The sequence below is a fragment of the Cynara cardunculus genome (assembly GCF_001531365.2).
Source record: "Cynara cardunculus var. scolymus isolate 2C chromosome LG 11, CcrdV1, whole genome shotgun sequence".
NCBI classification, from domain to species: domain Eukaryota; kingdom Viridiplantae; phylum Streptophyta; class Magnoliopsida; order Asterales; family Asteraceae; genus Cynara; species Cynara cardunculus.
In genome coordinates, this window is record NC_037538.1 from 5553221 (window position 1) to 5574785 (window position 21565).

General features: G+C 37.1%; 4 protein-coding genes across 4 annotated transcripts; all 4 read left to right on the forward strand.

Annotated features, from left to right (window-relative positions):
- Positions 1-28: 28 nt before the first annotated feature.
- LOC112521648 (WAT1-related protein At2g37460-like) lies at positions 29-3036 on the forward strand. Its single transcript, XM_025130629.1, has 7 exons — positions 29-348; positions 547-609; positions 697-813; positions 1080-1332; positions 1824-1985; positions 2225-2376; positions 2703-3036. Exons 1-7 carry the CDS (start codon positions 146-148, stop codon positions 2917-2919), a joined length of 1167 nt encoding a protein of 388 aa, XP_024986397.1. The 5' UTR covers positions 29-145; the 3' UTR covers positions 2920-3036.
- Positions 3037-5188: 2152 nt separating this feature from the next.
- LOC112522038 (WAT1-related protein At2g37460-like) lies at positions 5189-8876 on the forward strand. The gene is made up of 8 exons (XM_025131098.1): positions 5189-5211; positions 6057-6236; positions 6471-6533; positions 6621-6737; positions 7418-7670; positions 7889-8050; positions 8183-8334; positions 8602-8876. The coding sequence occupies exons 1-8, from the start codon at positions 5189-5191 to the stop codon at positions 8825-8827; spliced, it is 1176 nt and encodes a 391-aa protein (XP_024986866.1). The 3' UTR covers positions 8828-8876.
- Positions 8877-13039: 4163 nt separating this feature from the next.
- On the forward strand, positions 13040-15994 carry LOC112521003 (pentatricopeptide repeat-containing protein At5g42450, mitochondrial-like). Its single transcript, XM_025129629.1, has 2 exons — positions 13040-14692; positions 15675-15994. The coding sequence occupies exon 1, from the start codon at positions 13040-13042 to the stop codon at positions 14606-14608; it is 1569 nt and encodes a 522-aa protein (XP_024985397.1). The 3' UTR covers positions 14609-14692; positions 15675-15994.
- A 1317-nt stretch (positions 15995-17311) lies between these two features.
- On the forward strand, positions 17312-19880 carry LOC112522098 (ankyrin repeat-containing protein ITN1-like). The gene is made up of 3 exons (XM_025131176.1): positions 17312-17785; positions 18333-18742; positions 19036-19880. Exons 1-3 carry the CDS (start codon positions 17422-17424, stop codon positions 19852-19854), a joined length of 1593 nt encoding a protein of 530 aa, XP_024986944.1. The 5' UTR covers positions 17312-17421; the 3' UTR covers positions 19855-19880.
- Positions 19881-21565: the final 1685 nt, after the last annotated feature.

Below are 21565 nucleotides of genomic sequence, written 5' to 3' on the forward strand. Positions count from 1 at the left end.
AAAGTGTGTTGGATAATAAAGTGGAAACACTAGTTGATGTGAATTGAAAGGTTATTTTTACTACTAAATGTTGTATATAAACCGAAAGAGGCACACGATTTCTACACAATCGATACGAATCTTGTTCGATTGATCGCATAGCGAGATGAGTAAAGATGTGGGTATGAGCGGATTCTTTAACCGTGGGAAGCCATTTTTCGGTGTTATTTTCTTGCAGTTTGGGTTCGCGGGAATGGACATCCTCTCAAAAGCCGCGTTGAATGAAGGGATGAGCAATTACGTATTTGTTGTTTATCGCCATGCTGTTGCCACCGTCGTCATGACCCCTTTCGCCATTGTTTTCGACAAGTCTCTACTTATCTCCATTCATATAACTGGGAGAAAGTTTCATTTAGGAACTGTAAATATTTTGAGAAACCAATTATTCATTATTGAATAATAATGAATATATATCACAATATTCATAATGGTTCTCAAAATATTTATCTTCTCTCCATATATCTATACGCATTCGTGATTAAAACTGATTTACTTCATTTAAACCAGGAAAACGAGGCCAAAGATGACACGCTCGATCTTCATTAAGCTTATGATTCTTGCGTTACTCGAGTAAGTTTTCAATAGTTAACGAAAACCGTGTGTTAGATGTTTGATTCAATGATCAAATAACGAGCTTTCACGGCTCTTAATTTGCAGGCCGGTTATCGATCAGAACCTTTATTTCATGGGACTGAAAGCGACAACAGCGACATTTGCAGCCGCGATGTGCAATATTCTTCCTGCAATAACTTTTGTGATGGCCTGTGTTCTAAGGTGAAATCCCTTAACATGCACAAGCCTCCATGCATCACTACAACAAAATCGGTTTTCTAATTGTCTTAATAAGCTGCTTAATATGACTTAAGTTTACAGGACATAAAAAACCGTTTAGCATGTCCAAATACGTCATACAACCCTATTGTCACACCTTTATAAATATTGAATACACAATTATTTGGTCTTATAAACTCAAGTTCTATAAAGCAGCACCATATCTGTACATAAGTTGATAAACAGGTTCGGAATTCCGCTTCTTTCAGGCTCGAGAAGCTAAACCTGAAAAACATTCGAAGCCAAGCGAAGGTAATCGGGACCGTAACAACTCTAGCAGGAGCCATGATGATGACCCTTATGAAAGGCCCAGTTTTAGAGCTATTTTGGACAAAAGGAAGAACAGACCATCAATCTCATGTAAACAGTACTGGGGTAGATGTAGATCTCCATAATTCTCTTATGGGTGCTTTTATGATCACAGTTGGATGCTTCAGCTGGTCTGCTTTTATGGTTCTGCAAGTGAGATTTTTAATCCCAACTAACTAATAGTAAATGTCATGAGAATATACATTTGGACCATTTCGGGGTCCCGGGAAAACCTCAAAAAATGAAAAACTGAGAAATACCCTAATAATTGTTCATCTGTTTCTTATGCACATGTGAATACAAGTAATTGAAGATGTTTTGCTGATTTCTATGCACGTGTGCATGTTATCGGAAAAATTACTTGTATCTCATGTGCATACCTTAGAGATCAATAGTTAACTAGGTTTTTCACTTTTTACGGTTTTCCCCTGAACCTGACCCTATAGATATGTGTGCGCGTGTGTTGGAACACCATTAAATTGCTCTTCAAAATAGCCATTTAGTAGAAAGGTGAGGTTCCTAACATATATTGTGGATAAATAGTTCAAATCTAGCTGATTTGTGTGACTTTGATGGTAATAATAGCTAGATCGTAGATGTTTCTTGGGCTTTCTAATCTCCAACTCGTTCGGGTTTACCTACAGGCAATTACGCTACAGTCTTATCCTGTCGAGCTTTCTCTAACCGCTTGGATATGCTTGTTGGGAACAGCTGAGGGAGCGATAGTGGCGTTAATTATGGAGAGGGGAAACCCCGCAGCCTGGGCTATAAGCTGGGATTTGTCACTAGTAACAATTCTCTACAGTGTAAGGTCATGTTTGACGACCATAAGCTAACTTATTTTTTGAGCTTATTGAAAAAGCCATGTTTGATTAGTCATAACCTAGCTTTTTGAAAAACTACTTCAAGTAACGTTTCGATAAAATCAAAGGGCTTTTTTCCAACCTTTTTCCAATTAATTTTCATCATGTCTTTTTTGAAGTTATTTTACATTGTCATCTGACGTATCAACTAGTTTATAAGCTAACAACTAGCTTATCTGCAGGGCATAATATGTTCTGGTCTAACATATTACATCCAAGGATTAATAATGAAAGTTAGAGGTCCTGTTTTTGTGACTGCTTTTAGTCCAATGTGCATGATCATTGTAGCTGTGCTGGGCTCCATTATTCTAGCTGAGCAAATGTACCTTGCAAGGTATTTCTCAGATCACTTGGTTGGTACAATTAATATCGTTAAAGAGTATCATATCAGCTAAATTTGGATCATTTTTTATGGTGGAACCTTCATTCTCTCTGCTTAAGGACTCTTTTGGAGGGTAATCTAATGGGCTCCACATACTTTAAACATGGTATCAGAGCTCCAATATCTAGCACCACCTAGGGACTCAACGCACCCTTGTTTGAGGGGGCGTGAGTCCCACATTGGCTAGACACAGACCATAAAACCTGTATACATGTTGGGGATATTCCTACAAGGCTCTTTTAGAGAGTAATTTGATGGGGCTGGTTAATGTTTCACAGGGTTATCGGAGCGATTGTGATAGTTACAGGGCTTTATCTTGTTGTGTGGGGTAAAAACAAGGATGATAAGATTCCATCAGAGCAAATGGTAGCAGAAAAACAAATAATGGAGAAAGAACTTGAAGAAAATTGTTATGATAAGGTCATCACCATCCAAGCATCAGATGGAGTTGCTCCTGTAATCAATGGAGTTCCTCGTGATCGCAATCAGAGCTAAAGATGCATCTCGTGCTCCGATCGCTCGTGTATGTCTGATTAAGTGTATGTAAACTCAAATATGATTCGGAGTATGTCGTATGATGATGCATGAAATAAAATGTCATACGTAGACGAAATGAGCTTTCAGTGACACAATTCTTTCTACAACCCAGCGATATGAAGGTTGGAGGTTCGAGTCTTGCACGAGACTAGTCACGCACTTGATGCAGGATTAGAAACCACTCGATTTGACATTTGGCTGACTGAGGTCTAGTTTTTAACCCGCACGACATCAAGTCAGTAAAAACGTCCAAAAACATGGTTCGAATGAAAAATAATGCTATAAACATCGACAACTAGAAAACGGTGTTGTTGGTGCAAGTGTATCACGTCTCTAAATATTTATTACGTATATTTTGTTTTGATAATTACAATGTATTAATATTCTACTTAAAAGTGTATAAGTTATGGAAACTCAAAGTCACGCGTTAAAAAGATTTGGTATTTTTTTTAAAATCTATTAAATAAAATGTTGAAAAAAATTAAAAATAAGTAAATTGTTTTATTCTAGAAAACGATTTAGGGGGCCGTTTACCAAACGTTTAACTGGGTAAACGCTTACCAAATCACATTACTTTACTGGATGAATATGATAAGAACCAATAATCTTACCCGGTAAGAGCGAGACAAGGACCAAGAGTCTTACCCGGTAAGCGAGGGCGACGGCTCTTATGACGGTAAGCGCTTACCGGGTAAATTGTTGCATATGATATCGTTTTGTTAGACTAAAATCTTACTCGTTAAGTAAATGATAGTGTTAAAAATTTTACTGGTAAACGCTTACCGAATAAGTGTTTGGTAAATGACACCTTACTTTTTTATAATATACTAGAAGAGTACTCGCACAATGCAGCGAGATACGTCTTCATTTTAATGTTTTGTTTTTTTTTGTTGTTGATATAATACGGTTTATGTGGTTTTGAGAAAAATAATATTTTTACTTTTAAATAAAAATAAATTTGAATATATCATAAAAATTTGAAAAAATATATCGATATTAATATCAAATTAAATATTTAAAAGTTTTTATTTTTTTGTACAATTTCTTTAATTGATTTTTTTTATTATAATTCAATTTAAGTCAAATAATGAAGTAATTTATTTTTGACTTAATTCTTTTATAAAAATAATGATTATGTTAAAACTCAATAATTATTCTAATTATATTTGGATTTTTTATATTTAAAATGAAATGTTTATCCTATATTTGATTAGGTTTATCTGCAGTTAGTTATACGAATTTAAAAATGGAACTTTAATAAGTTGTACTTACGTAAAATCATTTGTAATATTAAATTTTAAATAATATGCATCAATAAACAGTACTTCATACATAAAAAATGATTTTTAAGAATTTTTGTCAAATGTTTTATAATATAGTATATATATATATATATATATATATATTTGGGATCATGTGAGACTAAGGGTTTTTCGTGAGACCCGTAAGATGTGAGACTAAGGGTGCGTTTGGTTTGCAGGAATGTTTTTGAGGGATTTGGATTCCCAGGAGGGATTTGGATTCCATGGGATTTGGATTGGATTGGATTTAAAATCCATCATCTGTTTGGTTTGTAGGATTTGTAGTATTGGGTCTCCTTACTCAATTGATAATTATCGAGAACTACAGCAAAATTATCGAGAACTACAGCAAAATTATCGAGAACTACAGCAAAATTATCCAGAATTACAGCAAAATTATCGAGAACTACAGCAAAATTATCAAGAACTACAGCAAAATTATCGAGAACTACAGCAAAATTATCAAGAACTACAGCAAAATTATCGAGAACTACAGCAAAATTGAACCTAATCTGTATATTTAACCTAATATGTGTTCATAGTTTAGGGGAAAAGGGATTTACCTGTTGAGTGATGGGAGAAGGCAATGGGCGACGGTAAGGGCGACGGTGAGCGACGACCACCGACGGAGGCGGCGATGGAGACGAAGGGCGACGGCGACGGAGACGAAGGGCGACGGCGACGATGGGCGACGATGACGAAGGGCGACGGAGACGAAGGCCGACAGAGATGAAGGGCGACGGCGACGAAGGGAGAGGGCGACGGAGACGAAGGGCGACTGCGACGGCGACGAAGGGCGACGGCAACGACGGGAGAGGGCGACGGAGACGAAGGGCGACGGCGACGAAGGGCCGACGGCGACGACGACGGGAGAGGGCGAGGGATGTAAGCTGTGGGAGAAGATGGAGCGATGTTTAACTCTGGATATGGAGATGGAGATTGAGACGATGTAAGCTGTGTAATATGGAATGGATTTTAAAATCCCGTGTATTTTCAAAGGATTTCCAAATCCATCGTTCATGGGATTTCAAAGGAATCCTTGGATTTCAATTTCTCACAATCCAGCAAACCAAACACTGGATTGGAATGGATTTCAAATCCAAATCCCCCCAATTCCATTCCAATCCCGCAAACCAAACGCACCCTAAGGGTTTTTCGTGAGATCGTAAGACCAAATTCTCAACCCTTGGATTAGATCTACAATCTGAACATTCATAAACGCCACGAGACTTCTCAATAATCACAAAATTGTCATCATGCAATTATAGACCATTAGATCATTAACTTATAAAGTTGATCAATGAACATAAATTGGTCTTACGGGTCTCACGAAAAACCATTAGTCTCACGTGAACCCAACCCTATATATATATTTATTTATTTCTTCTAAAACATTATAATCAAATAAAATTGTATATATTATATAACGTCTCCCTTTATTGGACAATAATGATTAACCTTTTTTAAAGTACTTCTGTGTCATATTTCTCTTAACCAAATCCTATCATTAGTTTGGTGTGGAACATGTTTTCTACAGAAAAAAAGACGATCTCTTGGGCTTTAAGTCGCTTAAATAGAGACTTTCCACTACAATAAAGAACCTGTTTATAAATCTTTAGCTAATTTTTTTGATTTTTGCAACCTTTTCGTCAACATCTGTACGTGACAACGCTAGTTGATGTTAAATCTGACTGTTAAACGTTGTATATAAACAGAAAGAGGCATGCGATTTCTACACAATCGACACGAACCTTGAATTAGATTTAGCGAGATGAGTAACGATGCGGGTATGAGCGATTTCTTTAACAGGGGGAAGCCGTTTTTCGCTGTTATTTTCTTGCAGTTTGGGTTTGCAGGAATGGATGTCATTTCTAAAGCCGCGTTGAATGATGGGATGAGCAATTATGCATTTGTTGTTTATCGCCATGCTGTTGCCACCCTCGTCATGACCCCTTTCGCCATTATTTTTGACAAGTCTTTACTTATCTCCGTTCACATATCTGTCAGAAATTTCATTTATGGACTATAAATATTTTGAAAATTGTATTCATCAATGAATATCATGCATTTAATTTGTTTTTTCATCAGTTCGTCAAGAATAATTCATGAATAGTTGGTTCTCAAAGTATATATAGTTCTCAAATGACCCGTGTCATATATCTATATGCATTCGTGTTAATTAAAACATATATGCTTCATTGAAACCAGGAAAATAAGGCCAAAGATGACACGCTCGATCTTCATTAAGCTTATGATTCTTGCATTACTCGAGTAAGTTTTCAGTCGTTAACAAGAACAGTGTGTGAGATGTTTAATTCGATGATCGAATAACGAGCTTTCACGACTCTTAATTTGCAGGCCGGTTATCGATCAAAACCTTTATTTCATGGGGATGAAAGCGACAACAGCGACATTTGCAGCCGCTATGTGCAATGTTCTTCCTGCAATAACGTTTGTGATGGCATGCGTTCTAAAGTCAGTATTTTTTTTAACATCCACAACATTACAACGAAATTGGTTTTATAGAACATCAAATATGTCTAAATATCCTAATTAAAATTAAGTTTATAGGACCAAACAATTATGCATCTTATATAAAGGTGTTACATTTAGTTGATAAGACGTTTTTGGATGTCCCAACATTTTCGAGATAAAACATCTCATTAGTATTTCATATATATTATTTGAAAAAACAAGTGTTTTTAAGAAAATGTGTTTATATGACACTTTTCAAAAATGTCATATAAAAAATAATAAGATATTTTATTTCGAAAGTGTCTTAGCAATTGTTTTGTCCTCTAAACTTAAGGGCCTATTTCTTAGCAGCTTAATGAGCTTAATGAGACACAACTTTTCGGTTAGCTATACATGATTGTGTAACAGAGGCTTAAAGATATAGAAAATGGTTTATTCAGTAAGTAGAAAGCAAAAGTTTTTTTTCGAACCTACCCCTATCAATTAAAAAACACGCTTCTTGCATCTATGAAAAGACCATTTCAAACAAAAACCTTCTCAATCTATATAGTCAGAGTAATCTACAGACAGGTTTATCGATACAGGTAATTAATGAAAACCAACCAAATAGCCCCAGCCCCTACTGTATAACAAGTCTATTAGAACATTTATGCATTCTGAATTCGGCTCAACTCTCTCAGACTCGAGAAGCTAAACCTGAAGAGCATCCGAAGCCAAGCGAAGGTAATCGGGACTGTAACAACTCTAGCAGGAGCCATGATGATGACCCTTATGAAAGGCCCAGTTTTGGAGCTATTTTGGACAAAAGGAAGAACACACCATCAATCTCATGTAAACAGTACTGGGGTAGATGCAGATCTCCATAATTCTCTCATGGGTGCTTTTATGATCATAGTTGGATGCTTCAGTTGGTCTGCTTTTATGGTTCTGCAAGTGAGATTCTTAATCCCTACAAACATCATGAGAATATGTTAGAGTCCCACGTCACATCAGCTAGATTTGAACCATTTAGTAGAAAGGTGAGGTTCCAACATATAAGGTGGATAAATGGTTCAAATCTAGCTGTTTTGTGCGACTTCAATGGTAATAATAGCTCGATCATAGATGTTTCTTGGCTTTTCGGATCTCTAACTCATTGCGTGTACCTATAGGCAATCACGTTAAAGTCTTATCCTGCCGAGCTTTCTCTAACCGCTTGGATATGCTTGTTGGGATCAGTCGAAGGAGTGATAGTGGCGTTGATAATGGAGGGCGGAAAAGCGACAGTCTGGGCTATAAACTGGGATATGTCACTAGTAGCAACTCTCTACAGCGTAAGTCTACCTAAATCACATCGAGAACGTATTCAAATCGTTAAGAGTTCTATACATCTGCTCGATTTGGACCATATTTTCTCGATATATGTCGGAACCTAACTTCTTTCCCATTTTGTGTTGTGTTTGCAGGGCATTGTATGTTCTGGTCTAGCATATTACATCCAAGGACTGATAATGAGAGTTAAAGGTCCTGTTTTTGTGACTGCTTTTAGTCCATTGTGCATGATCATTGTGGCTGTGATGGGCTCCATTATTCTAGCTGAGCAAATATACCTTGGAAGGTATTTTTTCATTATCTTATCGGTTAGATTTGGACCATTTCTCTTCTCTGTTCAATGTCTCTTTTGAAGAGTAATCTAACAAGTTCACATATTCTAACATGATATAAGAGTCAGGGTCTAACACCAGACTCGACACACCCTTGTTTGAGGGGTGTGTTGTAGTCCCATGTTGTCTAGACATGGACCATTAAAACGTGTTCATGTTGGGGACATTTTGTAAAGGCTCGTTTGAAAAGTAATCTAATGGGGTTTCATATATTTTCACAGGGTTATTGGAGCCATTGTCATAGTTACAGGGCTTTATTCTGTTGTGTGGGGTAAAAGCAAGGATGATAAGCTTTCATCTGAGCAAATGGTACAAGAAAAACAGATAATAGAGAAAGAATGTGAAGAAAACTGTTGTCATGAGGCCATCACCATCCAAGCATCAGAGGTTGCTACTGTCAATGAAGGAGTTTCCGATGACCATAATCAGACGAACGGTTTAACCTAACGGTTCATCTCGTGCTCCGATTACTCCCATATGTCTGATAAGTTTATAGCAGGGAATGATGATCCATCTAAAACAGAGTTTATGGTTTGATGCATGAAATAAAATGTCGTATCTTGACGAAATGAGTTCTCATTGACACGATTTTTTACTAGACGAGTACAAATTGTCTAGAATGATAGACATGTGCTCTGATACCAACACGTCATTAGATTGTCCTGAATGGTAGATATTGGCTCTGAAACAACCCAAGTGACAATGTCAATTATGAAAAGGACATTGACCTTCCAAAACATTTTGACTGATTACTGATCCAGTTACGCACTGAAAAAAGATGATGGGTCAAACATAAAAGCTCAAACGGAAAATAAAGTGTCTCAAAACATGTTTAAACTACATTTTCTTTGCCTCGAAAATCCGTATCTATAACATCAATTTTTCGTTGTCATTGAACTTCTGTCAACCGAAAACAAGATTTATCGTTTAAGGACAAGATTCGAGAAGATTTAGAAGAGTAGCAGCTACTTGTTGTTGATGTCATCTTCTTCAAGTGGCTTTGAGGAACTTTAGCTACCCACCATGAAACCTTGTTTTCAGGTTCTGCAACACTCATTTTCTTGATGGCTATGGCTTTTCTCAGCAAGAAATCCATCAACCACACCAAATTTTCATTTTCTTCTTTGATCTCGAACCCAAAAAACTTAACCATTTTCAGATGCTCGAGTTGCGAATCATTCGGGTTTGCAGTCCAAACTTGTGGCCAAGATCGGTGAAAATGTGGACTTGGTATTGTACTCCATTTTTCGTCAATCTGGTTTAAGAGATCGAACAAATCATAACCAATTAAGACAGAAATTAAAGGTTTTTCGGTTATCGATTAATACGAAAGTGTAATTAAGATCAAAATGAACCTTGATGAACAAGTTTTCCAAGGATGGTGTGAAGCTTAAGAAGCAAGCAAGTGCATCCCTCTTTTGTTTGTTCAAGCAACCATCAATCCATGAAAGCTCCTTTAACTTGTCAAACTTGAATTGCAAGTCATCAGATGCTACTCCTTTTGTACACAACCACTTTTTGTCCGATCAAAATATAAATTTAACTAAATTAGTTTAAAATCAATAATATATCTCAAAAATAAATATAAAGTTTGTTAAAACTAATGTTTAATTATTAATCAAAATTAGCATAAAAAACCAGTAAAAATTTGTTTTTTATGATAACCGGTTAATGTTTCAACCGGTTATTCGAATACTTGAATGTTTACAACTTTACATCTTATGTACCAAAATGGAAGTTTTGAAAGTACGTTATAACATACCTCAAGAAGCCAGCCACTTAGAGTGAGAACCTCAATGTCCGTAAGAGAGGCAAGAAGGGGAACAAGATCATCTTCACATGAATCAAAATCACTGTGATCACGTAGGTCAGGAATACCCTTCAAGTTTAGGGTAACATCACACAGTTTTGGTACGTTTTTAACCACAATTTTCACTAGGGTTCCTCTGTACACGAAACATTTAAGATTTGGAGCTGATGAAATGGTGACTTTTGCCATCTTTTCACAATCTAAAACCACAAACTTCTGCAACAAGCAGCTGTCATGTGTTTTCAGATCAATATCTTGTAACCCGCTGCAATATTTAAGACTTAGAGTTTCAAGATTCCGGCAACCGGAGAGCAGCGCCGGGAGGAAACTTCCAGCCAGACTGGTGATGGATCTGAGGTGGAGGGTCTTCAGAGAACGGAAGTGGTCATTCTCACATAAAGATAATTCCATGGATAAACTAAACACTTTTGTGCTTTCTCCATGGAAGCTTATGTGAAGCTCTTTGTCTACTCCTTTAATGGCTTTCAAGAAAAGGGTTTCTTGATCACCAACACCTTTTGGTTTGACCAAAGAAAGATTCAGGATCTGGTAACTGCTTTCATAAGTGTTCAAGAAAGTAGAGATGAACTGGTTCATTTGTTGACCAGATTCTTGACTTATCATTCGATCAGAATCCATGTTTAAGAACACATGAATTGGTGTCCATAAGTGCTTCCATGATGATGAAAGGATGATGGTTCTTGCAGCTTCCTTCAAAGGGATCAACGAGACGATTCGGGTCAAGATTTCGTACGGAATGTTATCAATCAAACTAGGGTTTTCTTCATTTTCCGCCATTGTTATGGTCTTCATTTTGCTTCAGAATCAAGCAATCAAGAGGGTTGAAGAAAATGGAAGTAAAGGATGGGTTTATAATGGAGGTATGGGATGGTTTCTATGCAAGCCAAAACTTGGAATGAAGGTAGGAGACCATTAATTTGCATGGGTACACTTTGGTGTTCAAGGTCAAACAACATATCAACAATGTTATATTATCTCTGACATATATGTTATATTATCTTTCTTTTTCTAAATTAAGATTTTTTTTTATTTTCTCGTTTTTTCTCTATTTTAAAAGATAGTTTAACATGTCGTCGGATCAAACTTTTGCACTCCAAAATTTCTAAAATAGCATAGCTGTTGAAATGTTCTAAATATCTCTGGACCAAAATGGATTGGAACCGGCCGTTTATGGTTTGGTTTTTCGGTTCTACAGATATTTAAAAATTGGTTTCTGATTTGGTTCTTAATTTATTTATATTCTCAAAAATTGTTTTATTTTTTATTATTCTAATATTATTTTTTCATAGTTAAAATCTTGTTGTTTTAGATTTTTTATTCTCGAATTAGAATAAATTTAAGCATGCATTCGGTTTATGATTGGTTCGAAACTAAACATAACTTGAACCTAAACCGATGGTTTAAATCGATTTGATTCTTGATTTTATTATATATTATTTTTTAGTTTGATCTGGTTACAGTTTTGTCATATTATGCAATAATGGTCAAAGTTGATCATTATGCCTTTTAAAATTCAACTTGATCTTGACTACCATTTTGATATCTTTATGATTATGCTAATATTATAGAAATTATCTTTTTAATCATAAATTAAAATTTCAGTTATTGGTTTTTGTCTGTTTTGCTTTTTTTTTTCAAATATCTTTACAAAATGGCAATTTTGTTCCATATCGGGTGCACAACCACAGTGTCGGATTTGTTTCGATCATATGAAGTGAAACATCCATCATCACAGACATTATGAACAAAATGATCTGACTCAAACTTTACAACTAATTTTATAACATGATATGTTTTTAGGAAACAATTAAGTATGAGTTCAACTTAAAACCATCAAATTACTCTAAAAGTCTGCTTGTTATTGCTTAATGGGGTTTACAGCTTATTTGGTCATTTATACATGGCTATTTGGTTGTGGCTTAATGATATAAAAAGTGTTTTATTCAATTCAATAAGCTTCTAAGGGGAAGTTTTATGTAGAAAGACAAGTTTTTTTTTCCAAACATATTCCTCCCAATTAAAAAACACGTTCCTTCTATCTATGGAAAAACGCTTCCAAACAAAAACTTTCATCTATATAGACGGATTAGTCCTAACGAATAGTTTTATCCATACAGGACTTAATGAAAAACCAATCAAACTTCCCTTAATGGAAAGATATTTAGGTATATAACCTTAAATGAGATTTGAGTTAAATCAATTACCTTTTATTGAGTATGAAGCCATTTTTCTTTCAAGAAGTTAGGAGGTCATGAATAGACATAAAATGTCTTCTTTAAACAATTGTGTTTATCGTCTTTTTTTTTCTTCTGGATTAACCTGAATATCCAACACAGTATGCGAGCCGACTAATCCAGGGCGACCACCTGCTTTGCAAATAGTCTGGAGTCACCGCATTTGAACATTCGTACAAGGGGATTTTTATTCCTCCTTGGATTTGAACATGTGACCTCCAGGTACTTTTGACCTTTGAAGCCAAACTCAAACCAATCAGGCACCACCCTTATGGTTTTGTTTATTTTCTTTAATAACTCTATTTACATGCTAAAATGAGTTTTTTTTTTTTTATCGTGTCTTTCTGAAATACACTTAACTTATTAAACGCAAGAGGTAACTCGACTGGCATTTAACGCCAAGACGGTGTATGTATATTTTTTAATTCGCAATAGAAAAATATTAATATCTATTATTAAGGGGTTAAAGTTTCACATTTCACATCCAAAGGGGCAATTTTGAATACCAAGAATAGTTGGAGGACCATAAAATAAAATCACTCTTTTCAATTAAATAGCCGAGATAAAAAGCAACCCTTTATCATTCAGCCATTCATGAGGACGGTAGTAGCATGTAAACAAATTTTATCACTGCGAAACTTCAAATCAATTCGATTATCGCATGGTCTTGTTTATACGGGTCTGATTAAAACCCAGAAATCTGATCAAAGGGAAACCATATCTGGAGTTTCATTGTCTAGCAAAAGTTGGTTGTCGGACGCCTGTAAACTGTTCGACGAATTGCCTCAATGGGATGTGGTATCAATCACAACTTTGATCAGTGGGTTAGCCCGACAAAATAGACACAAGGAAACATTCTATGTCTTCTCCAGGATGCTTGAGTTGGAAATCAAACCCAGTGAATACACATTAGTAGCTCTCATTCATGGCTCCACATCTCTGAAGGACCTTAATTTGGGGAAGCAACTCCATAGTTACGCGATCAAGACAAACTTCGAGTCAAATGTGTTTGTTGGTAGTGCTGTTTTGGATCTTTATGCGAAACTAAACACAATTGAGGAAGCCCAAATGGCGTTTGAAGATACCCACGATCCAAATGTGGTTTCTTACACAGCTTTGGTATGTGGGTATATCAAGAAAGAGAGGTTTGATGATGCCCTAAGGATATTCACAACGATGCCAGAGAAAAACGTTATAACTTGGAATGCGATGATTGGAGGATACAGCCAAAAGGGGCGTAGCGAGGAGGCTGTGAATCTTTTCATGGAGATGTTGAAAGAAGGTATTGCACCTACCCAAAATACTTTCCCTTGTGTCTTTTCTTCAGCTGGAAACATAGCAGCTCTTGGAATGGGAAAGAGTTTCCACGCTTCGGCTGTAAAAACTTTGGGAAACATTGGTATCTTTGTTGGCAATGCTTTAGTTACGTTTTACGCAAAATGTGGCAGCATGGAAGACAGTTTGTTGGCCTTCCAGAAACTACCAGAAAAAAATATTGTTTCTTGGAACGCTTTAATAAACGGGTACGCTCAAAATGGCAGATGCAACGAAGCCATTGGTTTTTATCATGAGATGCAAGAAACAGGTGTGAAGCCTAATGCTGTCACCCTTCTTGGCTTGTTAAGTGCTTGTAACCATGGTGGTCTTGTAGATGATGGATTTGCATACTTCAACGAGGCTAAATCCAAGAATCCGAGCCTGTTGGAGCCTGCACATTATGCGTGCATTGTTGATCTGCTGGCTCGATCAGGGCGGTTTTTGGAAGCTGAGAGGTTTATTCAAGATTTGCCATTTGATCCTGGGATTGGGTTCTGGAAGGCTTTGCTTGGAGGTTGCCAGATTCATTTGAATATGGAATTGGGTGAGTTTGCAGCTGCAAAGATTCTGGATTTGGATCCAAGGGATGTATCGTCATATCTAATGGTGTCAAATGCTCATTCGGCTGCCGGAAGATGGCAGAGTGCTTTGACGATAAGGCAGGAGATGAAAGCGAAGAGTATGAAGAGGGTTCCAGGGTGCAGTTGGATTGAAGTTGGACATGAGATTCGCGTGTTTGTTAATGGGGATCGCAGATCCAGCTGCTCGGATGAAATTCAGACGGTTTTGAGGTTTTTCTTTAATCATGTAGCAGAGTGTGCTTCAAGTTCAAGCTTACAACTATGATTCAACTCCAAAAAGATCTACTCCTTACTCAAGTTTCCAGTGAAGACCAAGCAAAACTTCATTATAGGACAGTTTTGACACCAGGTATTCAGTATTGATCGTATATTGTTTTCTCGTCATGCATTGAAAAACAAATATAATCCTTAATTATACACCGAAATCTATCAAGCTTAATCAAGCCATTCGAGATTACACTAACGAAAATGTCAAAAAAGATGCATAAGAACGAAAAAGTAAACCTCTTCATAAGCTCTAAATGCATAGAAGGACTAAGGATATTCGTATAGCCGTGGGAGTCGCTAGTAATTTCTGTATGCAGATCAAAATCCCATCCTCAGAAGAAAACTTGTCAAGGGAATGAACATATATATAGATATAGGATGTTGCATCTAATTATCTATACATACTGGTGTGGTGTTCTCATCTTCATTTGTTGCCTTTGCCTTCATCTCCATTCAAGATGCGATTTTGGAAATCAGACGCCATTTTTGGCAGACCCTCTCGGAGTGGCACCTTGGGCTCCCAGTTTAACAGCTCTTTGGCTTTGCTAATATCCGGTTTCCTCTTCTGAGGATCATCAGCAGTGTTCTCTCTGAATTCTATCGTGGCACTTGAATCAATAGCTCCTTTCACAACCTAAAAATGTGTCCAGGGAAAAAGATGGGATCAAATTACCGAATTTCGTTTATAAAACACGTGATCATATACCTTTAGGGTAGAGGACAGGTTTGCGTATATCCTACCCCTTAGATCCCGCTTTCAAGTGGGATATACTGGGTCCGTTTGGGATTTTAGGGTCTATTCATTTACATCAGTTCCATTTTTTATCGGAAGTCATTTTCAAGTGGGATATACCGGGTCCGTTTGGTGTAGAGGTTAGTTCTGGTTACATCCCCCGATCCCACCTTTGGGTGGGACATACTAGGTTTGTTTCGCTTTTTGTTCGATAGATGATGGAAATGGAAAACTGTAAGAGAATACGAACAAATAGCATACCAAGTCAGAGACATATCGAAAGCTTCTTGTTTGCTTTCCATCATCGTAAACCGTCATTGGTTTTTTGCAGATGGCCTTCACGACAAAACGAGCTTAGTATGAAATCATCACTATTTAATACTTAAGAAACACGATCACAAGCCAGAAGTTCATGTTGCAACTTGCGAATTGCTGTTGGATTGCTATTGGAAAGCAAAGGGATGGCAAAGAAGAACAACCAGAGAGGCCCAAGATCAAGATTTTACATTCTGGTAATAATAACCTTTTTTAATGGTATCACTCCCGATAAATTGCGATAGCAAGAAATCAGTTGTGGTAAACTTAGTGGTCATAATTGTTGTGTATGTCTCGAATCGAACCCTATATAGATAGGATACTCCACATCTTCAGGATCTCAATCATTACGCTGCAACCCTTGTAGTTAATAATAACCTATTTTAGGCCAAGTTTTGAGAGAGAAATATATGTTAAATTATCGGCAACTTCGATCGGCCTCATATGAAACCCGCCTCCTACGAACAACATGCTAGGTAGAGTTTACTTGGCGTTGAGGTTAACGGAGTGGTTCAATCCCATCTATGATGATTTGAATTTGAATGTGTTGTATATATTTAAGCCACCTTGTTCTCTCCTGCTTTGTATATATATCATAAGCATGAGGTTGTTTGGCAATTGCTGAATGATTTGGTGCAGAATCTTCACAAAGTGATTCAGACCTTCAACTACATGATTTGATTCAGAAGTTTATTTAGGAAGTATTTTAAATATTTGATAGTAACAAAATAATTGAAACTTTGTGTCAGGTATAATTGTATAAGGATGAATTGGTAATTATCCAAAAGTATAAGGGCTAATGATGGCATATTTACGAACCTCGTGACGAAACCTTTAAATATTATTAGAAACAGTTAATAAACGGAGAATCCAAGCGAACCGCAAATGCAAAACCAAACGACGACTCTCTCTGTTTGTTTCAATACGGCAGCGCCATTCGCCGGAATTTTACATGAAAACCACCGCATTCTTCCCATCTACGGCGGTTCTTTCGTTTCCGTAAACCCTAATATCACCTACTATCTTCCACACATACGATGATTTCATATTTTCTTATCCCTCGATAATTTACTCAACAATGAACCCCATCATCGAAGGTAACCCTAATTTCTCCGATTTCGTTCATAAACACACACGCATATGCGCTCGTAGAAACGTAATTATGTTGTCTTATGAGACTTGAATTAGTTCCGTAATGAGGTTTGGTTGGGTATCAAATTGATCTAAAATTTGGAAACCGAAACTTTTGACAAACATTTGGTATCACTGTTTTACATTTTGATTGTGTTTAGAGTATTAATAGAAATAGGAATCGAAAGTGTAATTTTCTGTTATGCAACTTATAGAATTGAAATTGAGTCTGGATTTGGTAGAATTTGAATCGAAATATTTTTCTGTTACTGAAATATATTGTTGTTGGTGCTTAATTCTTGTGATGAAGGAGATGGGAGGGACCTCGAAGTGGGTTTGGATTCATCCCCAAATCCCATCCATCTACGGTCTCCTTCTCCTTCCCATTGGACACCACTGGCTCTAGACTCGTACCCTTCTCCTTCTCCTAGGGCACCTGCATTGGTGGTATCCAATTCAGGTAAGTTATCAAGGTCATGAAATCCTGATAAATTTTGGGCGCTTCTAGTTCTGGTAATATTTTAAATGGATCAGGTTCAGTTAAATCACTATCATGTACTAATTCTGGGAAGACATTGGTGTTTTCCAATTCGGGGAAGTCACTATCAGGACCGGGTTCGGCCACGTCGTTAATGAGTCAGGGTGGCAGGAAGAAGTACGTGAAGCAGGTGACCGGCAAACACAACGACACCGAGCTCCACTTGGCGGCACAGCGTGGGGATGTAATGGCGGTCAAGCAGATTATTGATGAAATTAATGAGCAAATGCTGAGGACTACGAAAGGGGAAGAGTTTGATGTGGAGGTGGCTGAGATTAGGGCTTCGGTGGTGAATGATGTGAATGATTTGGGAGAGACGGCTTTGTTTACCGCTGCAGAAAGAGGGCATATAGAGGTCGTGAAGGAACTGTTGCCATACACGACTGAAGAAGGAGTTGCTTTGAAGAACAGGTCCGGTTTTGATCCATTACACATTGCTGCTAGAGAAGGTCACCAAGGTAATATAGTCTATGTTTGGCAAGCTAGCTTTTAGCTGAAAAGCTAGTTGTTGGCTTGTTAGAGTCGTCCCGGCTAGACTTGAACATTTTTTGTTATTTTGGAACCTACCTTCTCTTTTGGAGATTAATCTCCACATATTCGCTAATTCGCACACGGTGTTAGAGCTAAGGTTCGGCAATGTTGGGACTCAGACACATTGGGGCAGGGCAATTTGTACTCGTCTAGTCCCCTCGACATTATGTGACAATTTGTGTCTTTCTAGCCTCTATTAAAATGGGTGTATCAGAGTCCCACATCAGCTAGACTTAGATTATTTCTTTTCAATATATGTTGGAACCTCCTTTTTCTTCCCAAAGGCTTTTTTGACAATTGATCTGGGGTTCCACATGTTCTTGCATGGCTAATAAGCTAGTTGTTAGCCGATAAGCTCATGTTTGGTGAAAACTGGATGATAAGTTGGATGACAGTATAAAATTACCTAAAAGGACATGTGAGATTATCGTTCTTGTATCTGAACTTTGTATCAGTTCACGTTACGATCTGCAGAGATTGTCCAGATCTTTTTGGACCACGACCCGAAGCTGAGCAAAACAGTTGCTCAATCAAATGCGACTCCTCTTACAACTGCAGCTGCAAGAGGGCATACATCTGTAGTCAACGAATTGTTATCAAGAGATCCTAGCTTGCTGGACATCCCAAGATCAAACGGAAAAAACGCGTTACACTTAGCTGCGCGGCAAGGGTATGAAGACATTGTCAGTGCATTGCTTGCGAAAGATCCACAATTGGCAAGACGAACTGATAAGAAAGGTCAGACTGCTTTGCATATGGCTGTGAAAGGGGTTGGTTGTGAAGTTGTGAAATTGCTTCTTCAGGCTGATCCAGCGATCGTCATGCTCCCCGACAAGTTTGGTAACACGGCTTTGCACGTAGCAACACGAAAGAAGCGGGTCGAGGTATTAATCAACTTTTAGCAAACGGGTCGAGGAATTGATCAACTTTTAGCAAACGGGTGGATTTTAAACTTCCAAACGTATATGTGAGTGCCGCAATCGGCCTTTCAAACAGTCGTATTTGGCTTTTAAATCGCGGAAAAAAACCACGATTCTTGCTGGAAAACACTACGATTTGCGAAAACCCGAGCTGTTATTTCTATAATTTATCATCGTTCTTTCATACTATAGTGTTTCTTTTGCTTCTTTCATTCAAGAATGATAAGGTTATGGTTATCTTTTTATCAATTGCGCAGATAGTAAATGAGCTGTTACTTCTCCGTGACACGAACGTGAATGCTTTGACGAGAGATCACAAAACGGCTCTCGACATCGTGTACGGACTCCCGTTCTCGGAAGAAACCTCGGATATCATCGAAAATTTGATCCGTTATGGGGCCGTAAGAGCGAATGACTTGAACCAGCCACGAGACGAGCTCAGACAAACAGTCACAGAAATCAGGAATAATGTCTACAATCAGATCGAGCAAGCCCGGAAAACAAACCGAAACATGAGCGGTATTGCCAAGGAGCTCCGGAAACTCCACCGTGAAGGGATCAACAATGCCACCAACACCGTCACGGTGGTGGCGGTTCTTTTCGCCACGGTCGCATTCGCCGCCGTTTTCACGGTACCCGGCGGCAACGAGGATAATGGGAAGGCGGTAGCGGTTCATAGTCCGTCCTTCAAGGTGTTCTTCATCTTCAACGCGATAGCGTTGTTTACGTCGCTGGCGGTGGTGGTGGTGCAGATCACGGTGGTGAGGGGGGAGATCAAGACGGAGAGACGGGTGGTTGAGGTGATCAATAAGTTGATGTGGTTGGCCTCCGTGTGTACAACGGTGGCATTTATATCGTCGTCGTATATAGTGGTGGGGAGACACCATAGGTGGTCGGCGATTCTGGTGACGGTGTTTGGGGCGGTGACAATGGCGGGAGTTCTGAGTGGCATGACGTATTACGTGGTGAAATCGAAGAAGCTACGGAGAGTGAGGAGGAAATGTAAAAGCAACAGTGGGTCGTGGCGGCAGTGGGAGTTTTCCGACGCCGAAGAAAAGACGATTTATGCTATCTAATTCTATCTTCTTTTGCTTCAGATTATGTAAATTGGAGTTTTGTATATAAATTGAATTTGAATCTCCGTCGTCATAAGCTTACGAAAGGTTGCAGTTTGACTTGAGAGGAAAATCGATGCGGTGTGACCCGGTGAAAACTGAAAAATCAATTTTATTGTTTTCTTTTATATTATATGGTTTTGAGAAGGTGATAATGTTTTTATTTTTTAATAATATAAAAATTTAAAGACATTATAATTAAAATTTTGAAAAAAATATATCGATATTAGTATCAAATTCACTATTTAAAAGTTTTCGTTTTTTGTGTAATTTTTTTGATTCAATTTTTTATTATAATATAATTTAGGACTAATAATAAATCAATTTATTTTTAGTTTAATAATATATTTTTTATAAAGATAATAATTAAATATTCTATTAGTTTAATAACGAATCAATTTATTTTTNAATCAATTTATTTTTAGTTTAATAATATATTTTTTATAAAGATAATAATTAAATATTCTATTAGTTTAATAACGAATCAATTTATTTTTAGTTTAATAATATAATTTTTTATAAAGATAATAATTAAGTATTTTATTAAAACCCAACGATTATCCTAATTATATTTAAGATTTTTTATATTTAAAATATGATGTTTATCTTGTATATGATTATGTTTATCTGCAGTTAGTTACACAAATTCAAAAATGGAGGTTTAATATGTTGTACTTATACACAATTTACCTGTGATCCTGAATTTTAAGTAATATGCATCACTAAACAGTACTTCATGTATAAAAAATGATTTTTAAGAGTTTTTGTCAAATGTTTTATAATATAGTTTATATTATCATCTAATGATGTGTTTTTAAGCACATTACTAACACTTATCATTACGATACCAGTATTGTCTCGGTCTCTTATAACAGCGCCACCAATCCTCGTCTCGTGTTGATATTGATACCAACATTGTCGTTGCAACTGCCACCTCATAAAACCGAGAGTTGTGCCCCGTCATGGCCCAATTCAAAATTAAACATGTTTATCGCATACCATCAAAATTACGCCACATGTTTGACGTGAAAACCACCACATGTTTGACGTGAAAACTAACAAAAATGATTAAAGTTTTCTACATTAAAATAGTTGAGATTCGTCTTTATTGACGATTGAACGTTTCTTGTGTGTACTATTTGTCTTATCTGGTGTTTTCTTTTTATATTATTCTTATGAATAAGTTATGAGTAAATAACTGATATATTCTCGTTTACTCGATTAGATACAAAAGGGTAGATAGAATGAAATTAGGAGCCGTTTACCAAGCTCTTATCGGATAAACAATTATTAGTAGGAGTTATCACCCACAGTTACTTTATTGGGTAACATTCCCAGTCAATCGGTCATCAAAATGGATTATGGTAAGCGTATTTTACCCGGTAATCGTTTATCACATAAGAATCTCTTATCTCACTTATCGGGTAAGATTATTGATTCTTGTTATGTCTCTTACCGTGTAAGATTCTTAATCTTTGTCATGTCTCTTACTAGGTAACATTCTTGGGGGTTGTTTACCAAACGCTTACTGGGGTAAGCGTTTACCAAGTCATATTATTTTACCGAGTGAACATGACAAGGATCAAGAAATCTTACCCGGTAAGAACAAAGGCAAGGATCGAGAGTCTTATCTGGTAAGTGGGTGCGATGATTCTTACTACGATTACTTACC

Coding starts and splice junctions, on each gene's coding strand:
- LOC112521648 (XM_025130629.1), top strand. CDS start 146: ATGAGTAAAGATGTGGGTATGAGCGGATTCTTTAACCGTGGGAAGCCA. Junction 349..546: donor TTCGCCATTGTTTTCGACAA/GTCTCTACTTAT, acceptor CATTTAAACCAG/GAAAACGAGGCCAAAGATGA. Junction 1,333..1,823: donor CTGCTTTTATGGTTCTGCAA/GTGAGATTTTTA, acceptor GTTTACCTACAG/GCAATTACGCTACAGTCTTA.
- LOC112522038 (XM_025131098.1), top strand. CDS start 5,189: ATGGAGATGGAGATTGAGACGAT. Junction 5,212..6,056: donor GAGATGGAGATTGAGACGAT/GTAAGCTGTGTA, acceptor TGCGGGTATGAG/CGATTTCTTTAACAGGGGGA. Junction 8,051..8,182: donor TAGTAGCAACTCTCTACAGC/GTAAGTCTACCT, acceptor TTGTGTTTGCAG/GGCATTGTATGTTCTGGTCT.
- LOC112521003 (XM_025129629.1), top strand. CDS start 13,040: ATGAGGACGGTAGTAGCATGTAAACAAATTTTATCACTGCGAAACTTC.
- LOC112522098 (XM_025131176.1), top strand. CDS start 17,422: ATGAGTCAGGGTGGCAGGAAGAAGTACGTGAAGCAGGTGACCGGCAAA. Junction 17,786..18,332: donor TGCTAGAGAAGGTCACCAAG/GTAATATAGTCT, acceptor TACGATCTGCAG/AGATTGTCCAGATCTTTTTG. Junction 18,743..19,035: donor CACGAAAGAAGCGGGTCGAG/GTATTAATCAAC, acceptor TCAATTGCGCAG/ATAGTAAATGAGCTGTTACT.